The sequence below is a fragment of the Muntiacus reevesi genome, chromosome 18 (genome assembly GCF_963930625.1).
Source record: "Muntiacus reevesi chromosome 18, mMunRee1.1, whole genome shotgun sequence".
Classification (NCBI taxonomy): Eukaryota; Metazoa; Chordata; class Mammalia; order Artiodactyla; family Cervidae; genus Muntiacus; species Muntiacus reevesi.
The window spans coordinates 9529150-9543229 of record NC_089266.1 but is presented as its reverse complement, the minus strand read 5'-3'; the positions used below and the strand labels follow the sequence as shown (position 1 = coordinate 9543229).

At 51.3% G+C, this 14080-nt stretch overlaps 1 protein-coding gene across 1 annotated transcript in view; it reads left to right on the top strand.

Moving 5' to 3' along the window:
• Positions 1 to 14080, top strand: part of TIMP2 (TIMP metallopeptidase inhibitor 2) — a 53484-nt gene that overhangs the window by 29731 nt on the left and 9673 nt on the right. The window contains exons 2-3 of the mRNA XM_065908531.1: positions 7633 to 7733; positions 10016 to 10124. Of these exons, the coding sequence (XP_065764603.1) occupies positions 7633 to 7733; positions 10016 to 10124 (210 nt within the window). The remainder of the gene's footprint in view (positions 1 to 7632; positions 7734 to 10015; positions 10125 to 14080) is intronic.

Below are 14080 nucleotides of genomic sequence, written 5' to 3'. Positions count from 1 at the left end.
TTGCCTGCAGCATCCCAGGACTGTTTCTAATTACTTCATTTCCCTGAGAGCAACGAACTTGGAGGTCTCCTCCAGCCCGACTGAAAGGGGCCTGGACTTGAAACCAGGGAAGGCAAAGCTGAGTGCCCAGGGAGAGCCCCCAGGGCCGTGTCCACCAGAGGGGCCACTGGGAAGGTGAGGGCTGGGTGCACAGTGAGGCCGGAGGGAAGGTGGGGCTGGATGCTCCCAGGGCCTTCCAGGCATCAGGCCAGCGCTGACGTCATGCATTCCTGTGACATCTCCCAGGACCCACAGCCACACCCCGTTTTCACGTGCTGTTCTGTAGGGAGGGGCGTGGCCCCAAAACATGGGGCATCTGCGCGGTCTGCAGTCCGTGAGCGCGACGACCCTGTTTCTAAGTCACCATCCACCCCCTCACCCCCGCCACTCCAGACAGTGAAGTTTGCCTCCCCCGTCCCCACCAAACAAGCAGATGCAGCCCCATTGCCAAGGCTCCCAGTGTCTTTACCACACACCCTACGGCCCCCGAGATGATTTAGTTACATGCAAGCAGTTAGGAATCCTTCAGTAATACCAGACCACGGCTCTGAAAAAATATAATCATTCCATTACAGCTTTCAGAGGGCAGAGCAGCCGACTGTATGTCTGGGGTGGTAGGTGCAGGAAGTGGGTGCCCCTCACTCTCCTGACTCTAGCCTCAAAGTTTAGTGGCAGCTGGGATGGAGGTGCCCCCGTTTCAGGCCCCCCTGAGACTTGGGACACATTCGTCAATCAAAGGTTGAGGGGCCTCAGCCGGGTCGATCAGCTACAGCGTTACTGTGTTCACCCGAAAGGGACAAGAGACCCTCAGCCCAAGTGGCAGCCCTGGGATGTTGCTGCAGGGATTAAGCAAAGACTTCGGTGGCTCTGTGATTTGAGGGTGTAGATGCCTACACTCGAGGTGCCCATTCTCCAATGAGTGTAGACAAAAGTGTGGAACCCTCCAGCCCCCTCCCAAGTACCCCAGCAGAGCAGAGCACACCTGGAGAGTGGGGGTCTGGAGCCCGACCTGAAATAAGTGGAGGCTAGGAAGGACTGAAGCTGAAGCTCCAGTACTTTGGCCACCTGATGCTAAGAGTTGACTCATTGGAAGAGACCCTAATGATGGGAAGGATTGAGGGCAGGAGGAAAAGGTGGCAACAGAGGATGAGATGGTTGAATGGCATTGCGACTCAACAGACATGAGTCTGAGCAACCTCAGGGAGATCGTGAAGGACAGGGAAGCCTGGCGTGCTGTAGTTCACCAGGTCGCAAAGAGTCAGACGTGACTTAGCAACTCAACAAGGTCCTGTCTGGAACAAAATTGTTTCTATCTGAACTGTTCTGAAACGGTTGGTGTGTAATTCTTCCCAGAGACAAGCAGATGGACCAGGTGACCCTCCTGCTCTCAAACCAGGGCTCACATTCCAGGCACGGCAGCAGAATGGGCCCCCCACCCACTCTTGACTGGAGCCAGTAAGGGTCTTTGGCCCATGTGCTGGCCAAAGTCCCCCGACCCCTCCCCTGCAGTAGATGACTCTCAGGCCGCGTGTCCCTCACCAGGGGGACCACTGGGCATTTTCCATGCGACTGTGAGCGAGACTGAAGAGCAGGGCAATGGGGTCCTGGTTAATGCCATCTCCCTGGGCACCCCTTCCAGGTCCAAGCAGAGGCTGCAGTAGTTGCACTGGGCTGGGAGGGGACGGTGGCTTCTGTGGACGCCGAGCCACCCTTGCCAGCTTGAGTCAGTAAACACGTAAGGTTCAGATGGTTCAGGGTGGATTTTGACCTTGTATTTAGATGGATGTTTTTCCGAATCCTGGAGATGCCCACACCTCTTCCAGGCAGACCCGTGATTTTTTTCTTAACCCGGAAGCTGTACCAGGGTTGGCACTGGGTGCTCGGGATTCAGGAATGTTGAGTCTGTTGGGAAAAGGTCATGAACATCTACAAGTCAAAGTCCTAACATCCATGGGTTTACCATGCTCTTGGGTCAGGAGCCCATGTTGACAGAGTGGCCCCATTGGGAAAGGTCCTATAGGATATATACGTAGCATATGGGGTTCCTCCAGAGAGCATTTGGGCCCGTGGCAAGACAAGCAAAACAATTCAGTTTATTTCAATGTGAAATAAATGAACTTCGGAAAGGCAGTTCTCCTTGAGGGGTCTGGTTTCCCCACAGACTATGTCCTTGGCTTGTTCTTAGCCTTCATCGTTTCCCCAATAAGATCCGCAGGCACGGGAGGACTCACATGTCAGTGGGGTGTGGGAGAGACTTGAATCAACAGGGGCCGATCAAGTGTGCCGTCCTTCCAGGCCACACCACGTGCTGGGGACACCCAAGATTTCCTGCCCGTCCCCTCCCCGCCTCCCCACCCAGGGCAGTAGCACAGTCTGGCCTCCGTGGGTTTTGCCTGGGCTGTCGTCATCTCTCAAAGTCTGAACGTCGCCTGTGTTCCTTGGATCGTCGTCCGCAACCTTGACTTTCCATCCACTCCGTTCTTTTCCATCCCAAATCTGGCTGGGCCGACTAAGGATTGTTTTTGCAGGCTCCTAGTGGGGGAAGTGACGTCGTGTGGTGTCCACAGCCCAGGGGTGGGGGTGGGGGTTCTGCGGTCGCGTGTGCTTTGAATTAAGTCCACGGTTGTGCATTCCAGTAGCCAACATCTGGCGGTGAATTCATCAGCCAGCGAATCACCCTTGATCTCAAACCCAGATGTTGTGTTCACGGCCGAAGGGAAAGAAACAGAAATCTGAGCAGCCCGAGGAGAGGCCATCATTTTGGGGTGCAAAGCAGTCAGAACAGGGATCTTTGTAAAGACCCTCCCTCCTGCCGCTCCCTTTGGTTCTTGAAGGGCGGGGTGGTGGAGTAGAGCTGTCTGCTCGTGGGGTGGACAGGACATAGCCTGATCCCCAGCCCCGGGGCCAGACACCGGGCTCAGCATGCAGCAGGTGTTTGGTAAACATGAGTCCATGCCTCGATTTTAATTTCTTCCTAGATTCTCCGGGTCTCTTCGCTGCTCCCCATCCCTGTCCTTTAAATGGCCTGGGTGTCAGAGAGGCCCGTCCCTCACTTGGAGTGGCTTCAGTCTAGAGTTCAGGGTGATGGCCATCATGCTGGGTGCAGGAAACGTGTTTCTGGAATGTTCTCCTTGCCTCCTCCTCCTCTATCTGCCATTGGCAGGTGGAAACAATGTGCTCCTCTGTCTTCCAGTCCATCATCCGTCCATCTTGCCTGGATTGGATCTCCTTGAAGGCAAGCTCTGTTACTGAAGACTTTCCCATACCTTGTATCTTTTACCCTTTGGGCAACAGAATCGGGCCCCTGCTCTCCGGGTTTGTACTTAGAAGGTAGCCCAACTCTGAGCTTGGCAGGGAAGACAGTCCCCACTCTGGCTTGCGCCGGGGGCAGAAAGCTGAGGGTCGGGATGTCTGTGGCTGAGCTGGCTGGGTTCCACCGAGATGCCATCTTGCCCTCCCTCTCTCATGGGGCCTAGACATCTGTTTCCCTTTGGGTCTGCTATCTGTAGCTTGCCCGTGGGATTCTCTGGCTGTGATTCATTCCTTTGCCGATGCTTACATGTGTCTCCCCACCCCACCCCGTGCAGAGGCTGCTGAGCCCGTATGGACAGGAGTCTGCCCAGCCCCTCTCCTTCGAGGTTGGAGGGTGTTGATGCTTTGGAGAAGGTTTTCCATAGAACTGAGCTCTCTTTTCTCTCTTCCTCCTCACTTTCTTTCCTTTTCTTTCTGTTGCATTCTGTAAAACATTGAGACTCAGTTCGCAGGCCCTGAAGAATCTGAACTCCTGTTCCTGGGTGGTGAGAAGCCCAAGCAGAGATCCTCCCCACCCCACCCCCGACCTCCCTGCGGGCAGCTCGCAGCCCAGGGGCCAGTGAACGTTCTAGGCTTAACTCTCTTCTTTTCTGACAGTTTTTGAAGGCAAGTGTGTGGTCTGCAGCCCCAAAGCACGTCCTCCAGGAAGCTGTTAGCAGCCCCAGAACTGGCGTCCACGATGCCCAGGGTGGGGTCTCTGGGCCTGAGCAGTGAGCCTGGTGCGGTTCTTCTAAGTCCTCGTCGCCCCGGGGAGAGAGGGAGTCGGTGCCATTCTCCGCCGTGCTGTGAACGCTCTGCGCTGAGCTGTGCATGCATCGTGTGCCAGGCATCTCTCAGGCCCAGCTCTTCGCCGCCTCCCTCGCCCTGAGGGTGTGCCCATACTGGCGGTGGTGGTGTCTCTCTGTTTCAGAAATGAGTAACTGAGTCCCAGTAAGGTCAGGGAGCTTCCCTGAGGCTGCGTCACAGCCTGGTGCTGCCCACTTTCAAATAAAGACCCAGACCGCCTGGGAGCTTTAGGAGCTTTTACGAGAGAAAAATGCATGGACCTTACTGTGTGGAATCGAATGGGGTCTCTTAGCTCTTTGGGAGTAGTTTTTGCTTATTTTCCTTTAAAAATAAAATAGTTTCAGTGTCGTTGATTTAAGTTCTGTTAATTTCTGCTGTACCGCAGAGTGATTCGGCTATATTATATACATTCTTTTTCATCTTCTTTTTTTCATTATGATTTATCACCAAATATTGAATATAGTTCCCTGTGCTGTATAGTAGGACCTTGCTGTTTATCTATCCTACATATAATAGTTTACATCTGCTAATTTCAAACTCCCAATTCCTCCCTCCCCCCACACCCCTCCCCCTGGACAGCCAGAGCTCTGCTCTGTCTGTGAATCTGTTTATGTTTCATAGATATTGTTCATTTGTGGTTTTTTTGGATTCCACATGTTAGTGATATCCCATGGCATTGATCTTTTTCTGACCTGCCTCACTTAGTGTGACAGTGTATAGGTCTGTCCATGTTGCTGCAAATGATATTATTTTGTTCTTTTTTATGGTTGAGTACCATTTCACATCTTCTCCATCCATTCCTCTGTCAGTGGACGTTTGGGCTGTTTCTGTCTCTTGGCTACTGTAAATAGCGCTGCTTTGAACATGAGGGGGAGTCTATGTATCTTTTTGAATTATAGTTTTATCCAGATATATGCCCAGGAATAAAGTGGCGTGATTATAGGGCAACTCTAGTTTTAGTTCTCTGAGGAACTCCATCCTGTTTCCCATAGTGGCTGCCCCAGCTTACATTCCCACCAGCAGTGTAGAGGGTTCCCTCTTCTCCACACCCTCTTCAGCATTTGTTATTTGTAGACTTTTTAACGATGGCCGTTCTGACTGATGAGCGGTGCTACCTCGTGGTAGTTTTGACTTTTTGCTTATTTTCTGATGGTCAGCAGAGTGTTTATTGAACACCTATAAAGCAGTAAGCGTTGTGCAGAGTGCTGGACCTCTGAAAAGCAGTACCAAAAAGTTTCAAAAAGCATGCAGGATTGGGTGTACCATAATACATTTTGGCAGCATTGCTTCTTCTAGACCCGTGATCTCCTTCGGATGGTCCTGGTTCGTTTAATAGCATGCGCTGAGGACGATACTGCAGAAGAGCAAACTTAGGATAGACTGATCTAATGTTTACTGATTCGCATAAAAACTTTTGTGCAGTGTTGCAATAAGGTATAGACTAGGCAGGTGGTAAGAGGGACCGAGACAAACCTCACCTGTGTTGCCATCCAGGTATCTCAGGTTCAGCTCAGCAAATGGTGCTAACTGTTCTGTGGTTCGAATGTAGCTTCTGCCTGTAAGAAGCTCCCTGAGCTCTGAGTAAACAAGGGTACAGGTGTTTATAGCAGAATGGATGAGAGGTGTGGAATATACGAAGTACCAGGAGAGGACAGGATTTCCCAGAGAGAAGACAGGATTTCCCAGAGAGAAGATGGACAAGGGCTATTTCAGCTGGGTCTTGAAGGATGAATAGAAGTTCTCCAGGCAGAGAGGAGATGGCATTCAGGGCTGAAAGTATGGATACCTGGTCAGGTTCAGATTCAGGAAGTATTATGGACTGTCAGGACAAACAAGAGTGGGTGGCCACCAAGGCAGCAGAAATAGTCACTGGCTGGTACCAGGTTGCAAGGAGTCTTCTGTTTTAGAGCATGGCATTGGGCAGCCAAAGAAGAAGTTTGAGCTGGATGGGGTGTGATTGTGAAAAGTGACACGTGCTGGGGTGGGAAGATGGGTGGAGGGGTGGGAAGGAACACTGGGATCAGGACGACCTGCTACAAGGGCAAGACCTTTTGTTCTGGCGTGGCCCACCGCTTGGCATTTCCTGGATGTGGCTTTGTAGGTTGGGGCCTGGCTCAGCCTGGGAAACAGGAACCTGTGGCCTCGGCCAGTCATGACTCAGCGCCAACAGAAGGAAAAATAAGGATGGCTTTGGGTCGGGGCGGGGCACTGGAGCTGTGGCGTGGGGCTCTGGTGCCAGGCTGGGGTCCAGGGAGCATTTGGGGGATCCAGGGAGGTGGGCACAGATGGGGGTCCATGTCCTGGACCTCCCTGCTCTGCAGGAAAAGACAGCCCTGGCCAGGGGCCCTGAGATCCCAGCCACTCACCGGGGTGGAGGGTGAGGCTCCTCCAAGCCAGGCCCTGTCTGCGCCTTGTTCTCTATTTTGCTCACACCCATGCTTACGTGACACTTGTCCACAGGGACCCTGAACAGCCGAATCTTGAAGGACAAAGCTTTTAAAGCCATTAGAACAGCCTGTGCCACCAGCTGAGGAGCCTCAAAATGAAAAAAGGGAGGGAGGGCTCTGCCCAAGTGACAGCACGAGCTGCTGACCCCTGCCTGTCAGGTTACGGGGCAGAGCAGGGTCCCGGCTTAATTGCTAGTAGGAAGCCCTGGGTTGCAGGCCCCACGCGCAGCCTCAGACCTCAGGGAACATTCCAGAACCTTCCCCGCCTGACCTCTTCCCCTCTCCTCCATCTCGTGTCAAGGTCCAGGACCATCCTTCTTTGTGTTTTGGCCTTTTCCCTCGGCATCTGTCCCTTTTGTCTGCCACGGATGCTCTCAAATGTCTCCTCCTCCCGTTCCATGCCCTTTGGGTTGAAATGTTTGACCTTCCTCTGCCGTTGCCTCTGGTAGAATGTGTTATTACAAAAAGCAGCCCCAGGACTTTTCTCAGGGACATGTAGAGGACGGATTCAGAGGCTGGCAGTATAGACATTTTGATGTCAGACCCCCAACCTAAATATGATCGGACTCTTGCAGGAAGGTAACTCCCCCTCTACCTTCAGCCTGAAAAAGCCTGATTGACCGAAGGCTATGGGAGGAGGGGGGCAGGGTAGGACTCTCACCACCCTTAACTGCGTGATCAGGGTGGGAGGCCGGTCAGTGTGCTTTTCTGCTTTCCCAGCCACCGACACATACCCATGGGAGAGGAAGGGAGAAAAGCCCCAGAGTCCCAAAGAGTGAGACCCATGGTGGTCCTTGTTCAAATCAGTGATGGCCTCAGCAACCCCCAGGTCTTGAGGGACAAGTGCTGCTCCGGGGTCCTGTCAGCAGGGGACTCTGGCTTCATTCCTGGTCTGCCCCCTCTGGGTGGAGTCCAGGGCTGTGCCCAGGCTGGGATTACCTGGCCCCTTGCCTCCTGCCTCCCTGCTGCCACCTCCCCCCTGCCCCAACCTCGGAGCCAGGACAGTCTTGCGGGGGACTCTGCTCACCTTTGCATCTTTGTTTTGCAGTGATCAGGGCCAAAGCGGTCAGTAAGAAGGAGGTGGACTCTGGCAACGACATCTACGGCAACCCCATCAAGCGGATTCAGTATGAGATCAAGCAGATAAAGGTACCAGTGACCGTCCTGGGTTTGCTGTGTCCAGCAGAGCTTCGGGAGGTTTGGGAGCACGGCAGGGTGTCCCGCTATCTCATTGCACCTCTAGGCCCCTAGAACTGGTGCAACCACGCCAGGGTCTGGGAGCGGACAGTGAGGAGCAAGGGCATCAAGCTGCAGGTAGATCTGATTTTCCTTAATCTGTAAATGCCAGAGAAATTGTTTGCATGTGGCATGTTCCCCTCGGCTCAGTTCTTCCAGAAATGTGTTGTCTTCATTCTGATGGACGTAAGTCAGTGGCAGAGCTTCAGTGTTAAGGTACCAGCTTCACAGCTTCTGTGGAACTTTCCATGAGTGCCTCTCCGCCTCTTCCATGGTGGGTGGGTTCAAAGGCAGTGGGAACTTGGCCATTGTTTCTGGGAGCCCACAACTAATGGGGCACATGACCTAACTCCCCCAAAGTGCGAGTGGGCTCCAGTCTTGCCTGGTTAGCTTTACTTTCAAGAGGAGTGAGGATTTGGAGAGAGGACCTCTCCTATGGAGAGGCATGCTGGGACATTACCTAAGAGAGGGGAGTTAGGGAAGACATGGACTTGGCAGCCTGGCCGATGATGGAGAAGATGCTTTGCCAGGCTGGGTAGGACTGGAGGCGTTGGGGGCTATAGACCCAGGGGAAGGTAGCTGGTATTTGTCAGTTTTTCAGAATGTGGATATTGTTCAAGATCATATGGCAAGGAGCCCGTATTTGGGAGGGAGGGAGGGAAGACACGGGGGAGGTTGGGAGGACAGGACCAGTGCTAATGGAAGGTTATTGTTGTTGATAGTAACTAACTTGGAAAAGACCGTGATGCTGGAAAGATTGAAGACGAAAGGAGAAATGGGTGGCAGAGGACAATATGGTTAGATGGCATCACCAACTTAATGGACATGAATTTGAGCAAACTAGGGGAGATAGTGAAGGACAGGGGAGCCTGGCGTGCTGTAGTCCATGGGGTCGCAAAGAGTCGGACACGACTTAGCAACTGAACAACAACAAAACTTGGTCTGTAAGAGGGAAGAAGATTCCAGGCTCTAGCTGGAGAGACAGCTCTGTGACCTGGTTAGTCATTGTGGCCGTCCATATTGTTACAAAAATAGAGTATACATGTTACCAGAAGGTCAGCAAAATGCTTAATCATTAAGTCTGTGTCATTTAAAGGGGTGCCCCGGTCTTTCAGTGCCAACGTCTCTATTTGTGAAGCAGTTAAGACAGTATCTCTGCTCTAATGACCCACTGTGGGGTTATGAAAAGGGAGGCGTTGACACCAAGGAAGCACCTTCAGCCCTTTGGTGACAGACGTCGTTCGTAACCTTTCTTGGCACGGGTTGGGGTATAGCTCTTGCAAAGCTGGTTCATCGTGACATTGGGATGACCCTGTTCCATTTGGGTTTGCTTCTTGAAGCTCTCCTCCCCCAAAACCAACCAGTGCTGTTACCCTGGGTTTAGCCACAGCAAGCGTCCTGATGAGGTTCGTGTGGAATCGTGGAGCCTCCGTTGTGTGTGTTCCACGGTGCTGTTTGGCCGCCTGTGTTGTGTTGGTCCTGGCGCGTGTGTGCCCTCCCCTTTCCATTACCTCCACCCCCACTCACCTGGCTGCCAGCGAGCTGCACCCCCAAAACCGGAGTGGAGGGCAGTTCTCAGCCCATGCTCACGTCCCCGCCTGTCACTGTCCCTCGTGGGGCAGCAGGAACCCCCTGGCTGGGGCTTTCTCACTTCCTGCCCAGACGCTGGAACAGTGCTCCCCTTCTCCTGAGCAGCAAGTCTGTTCCCAAGGTGCTCTAGGGAAATCTCAAGTTGAACTCCCCTTGCTCAGGGAGTTCCTTCCTAATTAAGAGGTGCCTCTCTGCTCTGGCATCAAGTAGCCAGTACTTGATCAGAATTCCTGGAGAGAGACGAAAGTGGCTGCCCTCCGTGGTGGGTCAGAAACACCTGGAGGTATCCAAGCCCCTCCCTGGAGATTCTGTGATGACCTCACCCATGGTTGGGAAGGCAGGTGCGTCTGAGGCGGGTCCTTCTGGATGACCAGGTCATCCCCAGCCTGGTGACGCTGCCAACCTAGGCAGTGAATCACAGTGATTCCGAAGAACTCTGTGCGTTAGGAATTGTCATCTTCCAGCCTGTCTGACCGGTGCGTCCCCATCCCTTTTCCGTGCTGACAGTACCCCGGGTGCAGGCTGGGGCACGTGTTCAGGGAGGCATCCGGATTCCTGGCTGTGCCACCCACGTTCACTTATGTTCCTCATCCTCCTTTTTCCAGATGTTCAAGGGACCTGACAAGGACATAGAGTTTATCTACACTGCCCCCTCCTCTGCGGTGTGTGGGGTCTCGCTGGACATTGGAGGAAAGAAGGAGTATCTCATTGCAGGTGTGTACGCAGATATGGGCATGGGATGCTCTTCAGGGGTGTCCAGGGAAGTGGAGGTGGGGCGGCTGGAGGTGAACCAGAGCCTTGACAACACGCGTGATACACACAGTGCTACTCAGAAGTCCTGAGGATTCCCTGCTTTTTCCCATCAGAGGACTGATAAATTCTCAACCGTCCTCCACATTCCCCTTGTTAGAATAGTGGAACCAATGTGACTTAAGAGAAAGAATAGAGTAAGCCAGTATTCATAGGAAATCTGAAGTCAGGTGGACAGAGAGAGGTGAGAGGCTGGAAGTGCTCAAGGCTGGGCAGGAAGCGGAAGGCAGGGTTGAAACCTGGTTTTATTATTTTTTTAGGTAGTTTTTTATTTATCTGGCTGTGCCAGGTCTCAGTTGCGACCATGCAGGATCTTCGATCTTCGTTGCAGCACACGAGATCTTCAGTTGTGGCATAAGGCCTCCTCCCTGCGGCATGTGGGAGCTAGTGCCCTGACCAGGGATTGAACCCAGGCCCCCCCTGCATTGGGAGCTCGGAGCCTTAGTCACTGAGCTGCCGGAGAAGCCCCAAAACCTTGTTTTAAATCTCTTAACATTATTATGTGTGCTACTCACCCGTTCCTTTGTTCATCGTATCCCTCTTTCATTTATTGTGATAAAATATACCTAGCATAAAGCTTACCATTTCAGCCGATTTTAGGTGCCTAGTTCAGCAGCATAAAGCACATTCACATTGATGCACAAGCATCACCACCATCTGTCTTCAGAACGCTTTCATTCTCCCAAACAAACTCTGTGCATATTAAACTCCCCTTCCCACAGCCCCTGGCAACCGGTATTCTGCTTTCTGTCCCTGTGAAATCTGACTCCTCCAGGAACATCATAAAAGCGGAATCTAGCACCATTTGTCCTTTGGTGATGGGCTTATTTCACTGAGCGTAATGTCCTCAAGGGTCACCCATGTTGCAGCAAGTGTCAGAATTTCCTCCTTTTTTTAGGCTGAATAATATTCCGCTGTATGGATAGACCACAATTTTATCCTTGCATCTCTTTTAAAGTTTTTATGCTTTTAGTCTTACATAAAATGACTTTACTTTTTTTTCTTATTATCACTAGACTTTATTTCTTAGAATAGTTAAAGATTTACAGAAAACTTGAGCAAGTTAGTACAGTATAGCCAGCTATCTCAGGTCTTCCTACAGCTTCCTCTGTTATTAACATCTTAACATTAGTATGGTATATTTATTACTATGGATGGACCAGAATTGATACAGAAATCCCTTTACTTTTTTCCATTGCCTCTTCTGCCTGTCCCACTAGCTTGCACCCCCAGGGTCCAGAACAGGGCTTCTCAAAATCAGTACTATTGATATTTGAGATCATTTTTTGCTGGCAGGCTTGTCCTATGCACGGAGAATACTTAGCTGCATCTGTGACTTCTTGGAGTAGGAAATGGCAACCTACTCCAGTATTCTTGCCCAGAAAATCCCATGGACAGAGGAGCCTGGCAGCCTTATAATCCATGAGGTCGCAGAATCAGACACGACTGAACATGCATGCATACGTGGCTTCTACCCATTAATTGCTGTCACATCTTCCCCCCAGTCATGAGGTCTTCCACATCACCAAATGTTCCCTGTTGTGGGGAGCAGAATCACCACGAGTTGAGACCCACAGGTCTAACCAAACCTCCACTGATGCCAGAAATGCCCTATGTCTGAGCTGGTCACTGTGCTACTGAGCACTTGAGAGCTGTGGCTGGTGCAACTGTAGAGCTGGGGCTTTAATTTTATCTATTGCAGTTGATGTAAGTGTGACGGTGGGGCCTTCTTTGGTGGTCCAGTGGCTAAGACTCCGAGCTCCCAATGCAGGGGTCCAGGGTTCCGATCCCTGGTCAGGAGCTGGATCCCACACACTACAACTAAACATTGAAGATCCTGCGTGCGGTAACTAAGACCCAGCCCAGCCAAATAACTAAACTAAATAAAAATAAATATTTAAAGAGATTATATTTAAGGAGTTTTTTCCTTCTTTTAGAAAGCCTTCTGAACTTCCTAAATGTCTTATTCTGAACATCTGTTATTTAAAATGTATTAATTCAAGGGTCAGGGTGTATTTATTATTGAATGTATAATTCAAGGGTTAGAGTGCAATCATCACCATGGTCTAAAAGAAACCCTGTACCTTTTAGCTATTACCTTCCTAACTGCCATTCTCCCCCCACCCCCAGCTCTCAGCCACCACTCATCTCTAGATTTCTTTATACTGGACTTTCTTATAATGGACTCATGTAGTATATGGTCCTTTGTGTCTGGCTTCCCTCAGCATAATGTTTTTCTTTTCTAAGTTTTTCATTTTTACTCACTGTTCAGTTCAGTTGCTCAGTCGTGTCTGACTCTTTGCGACCCCATGAACCACAGCACTCTGGGCCTCCCTGTCCATCACCAACTCCCGGAGTTTACCCAAACTCATGTCCATTGAGTCGGTGATGCCATCCAACCATCTCATCCTCTGTTGTCCCCTTCTCCTCCAGCCCTCAATCTTTCCCAGCATCAGGGTCCTTTCAAAAGAGTTAGCTCTCCACATCAGGTCGCCAAAGTATTGGAGTTTCAACTTCAACATAAGTCCTTCCAATGAACACCCAGGACTGATGTCCTTTAGGATGGACTGGTTGGATCTCCTTGCAGTCCAAGGGACTCTCAAGAGTCTTCTCCACCACCACAGTTCAAAAGCATCAATTCTCTGGCACTCAGCTTTCTTTATAGTCCAACTCTCACATCTATATATGACTATTGGAAAAACCATAGCTTTGACCAGATGGACCTTTGTTGGCAAAATAATGTCTCTGCTTTTTAATATGTTGTCTAAGTTGGTCATAGCTTTTCTTCCAAGGAGTAAGCGTCTTTTAATTTCATGGCTGCAGTCACCATCTGCAGTGATTAGGGCAGTAACACCCTTTAAAATGAGAGCCTCAGCCATCCCTCTGGGTCTCCACACTGCCCTCTAGGGGCTATGTGGCCAAACTGCAGAGCTGCAGAAGCCCTTATTCAAGGAGTGAGAGCCCACATCCTGTTGCTTGCTGGTGGCTCCTGGTGAGAAGGTAACTTTGGTCTGGGCCAGCGTCTGCTTCCAGACACGCACAGGTGAATCCTTACCCACGCTGAGGCTCTGTCTTAAAGGATTCTACATCAGGCCCCACCAGCTTCCCGTTAATAGAAATACAAGTGCCCTTTTCCTGGCCCTGATGTTCTCCAAATGCTTTTCATGTGGGTTCCACTTAATCCTCACTACCACCATCATGACCCCATTTTATAGATGAGGAAAACTGAGGAGTAGAGGCTGGAGCCGTGTGCTCAGGCCCCATGGTGTGTGCCTGAACCCACTTTCAGACCAGTGACTAAACTTTGGTTGATGTCATGTTGGTAGCTTGAAGTTGGCCAGGGTAGGAGTATTGACACCACAGAATTCAAATGCTACACACTTAATCCCAGGAGAACTACTGGTTAGGCGTTTCTCAACACACTCCTGCTGGCCTCACGCTGCCAGGGAGTGGTGCCGTGGTGCTGCCAGAATTTAGACCCTGGTCCGCCTAACCCTGGGCTTGCCTGGTGGCTCAGCTGGTAAAGAATCCGCCTGCCATGCGGGAGACCTGAGTTCGACCCCTGAGTTGGGAAGATCCCCTGGAGAAGGGAAAGGCTACCCACTTCAGTATTCTGGCCTGGAGAATTCCATGGACTGTATAGGCCATGGGGTCGCAGAGTCAGACACAGACTCAGCGACTTTCACTTTCAGCCTAACCCTTGGTGGCTCAGTGGTACAGAATCTGTCTTCCAATGCAAGAGACACAGGTTACATTCCTGGGTCAGGAAGATCCCCTGGAGAAGGGAATGCGACCCATTCTTGCCTGGGAAATCCTGCGGACAGAGGAGCCTATTGGGCTACAGTCCATGGGGCTGCAAA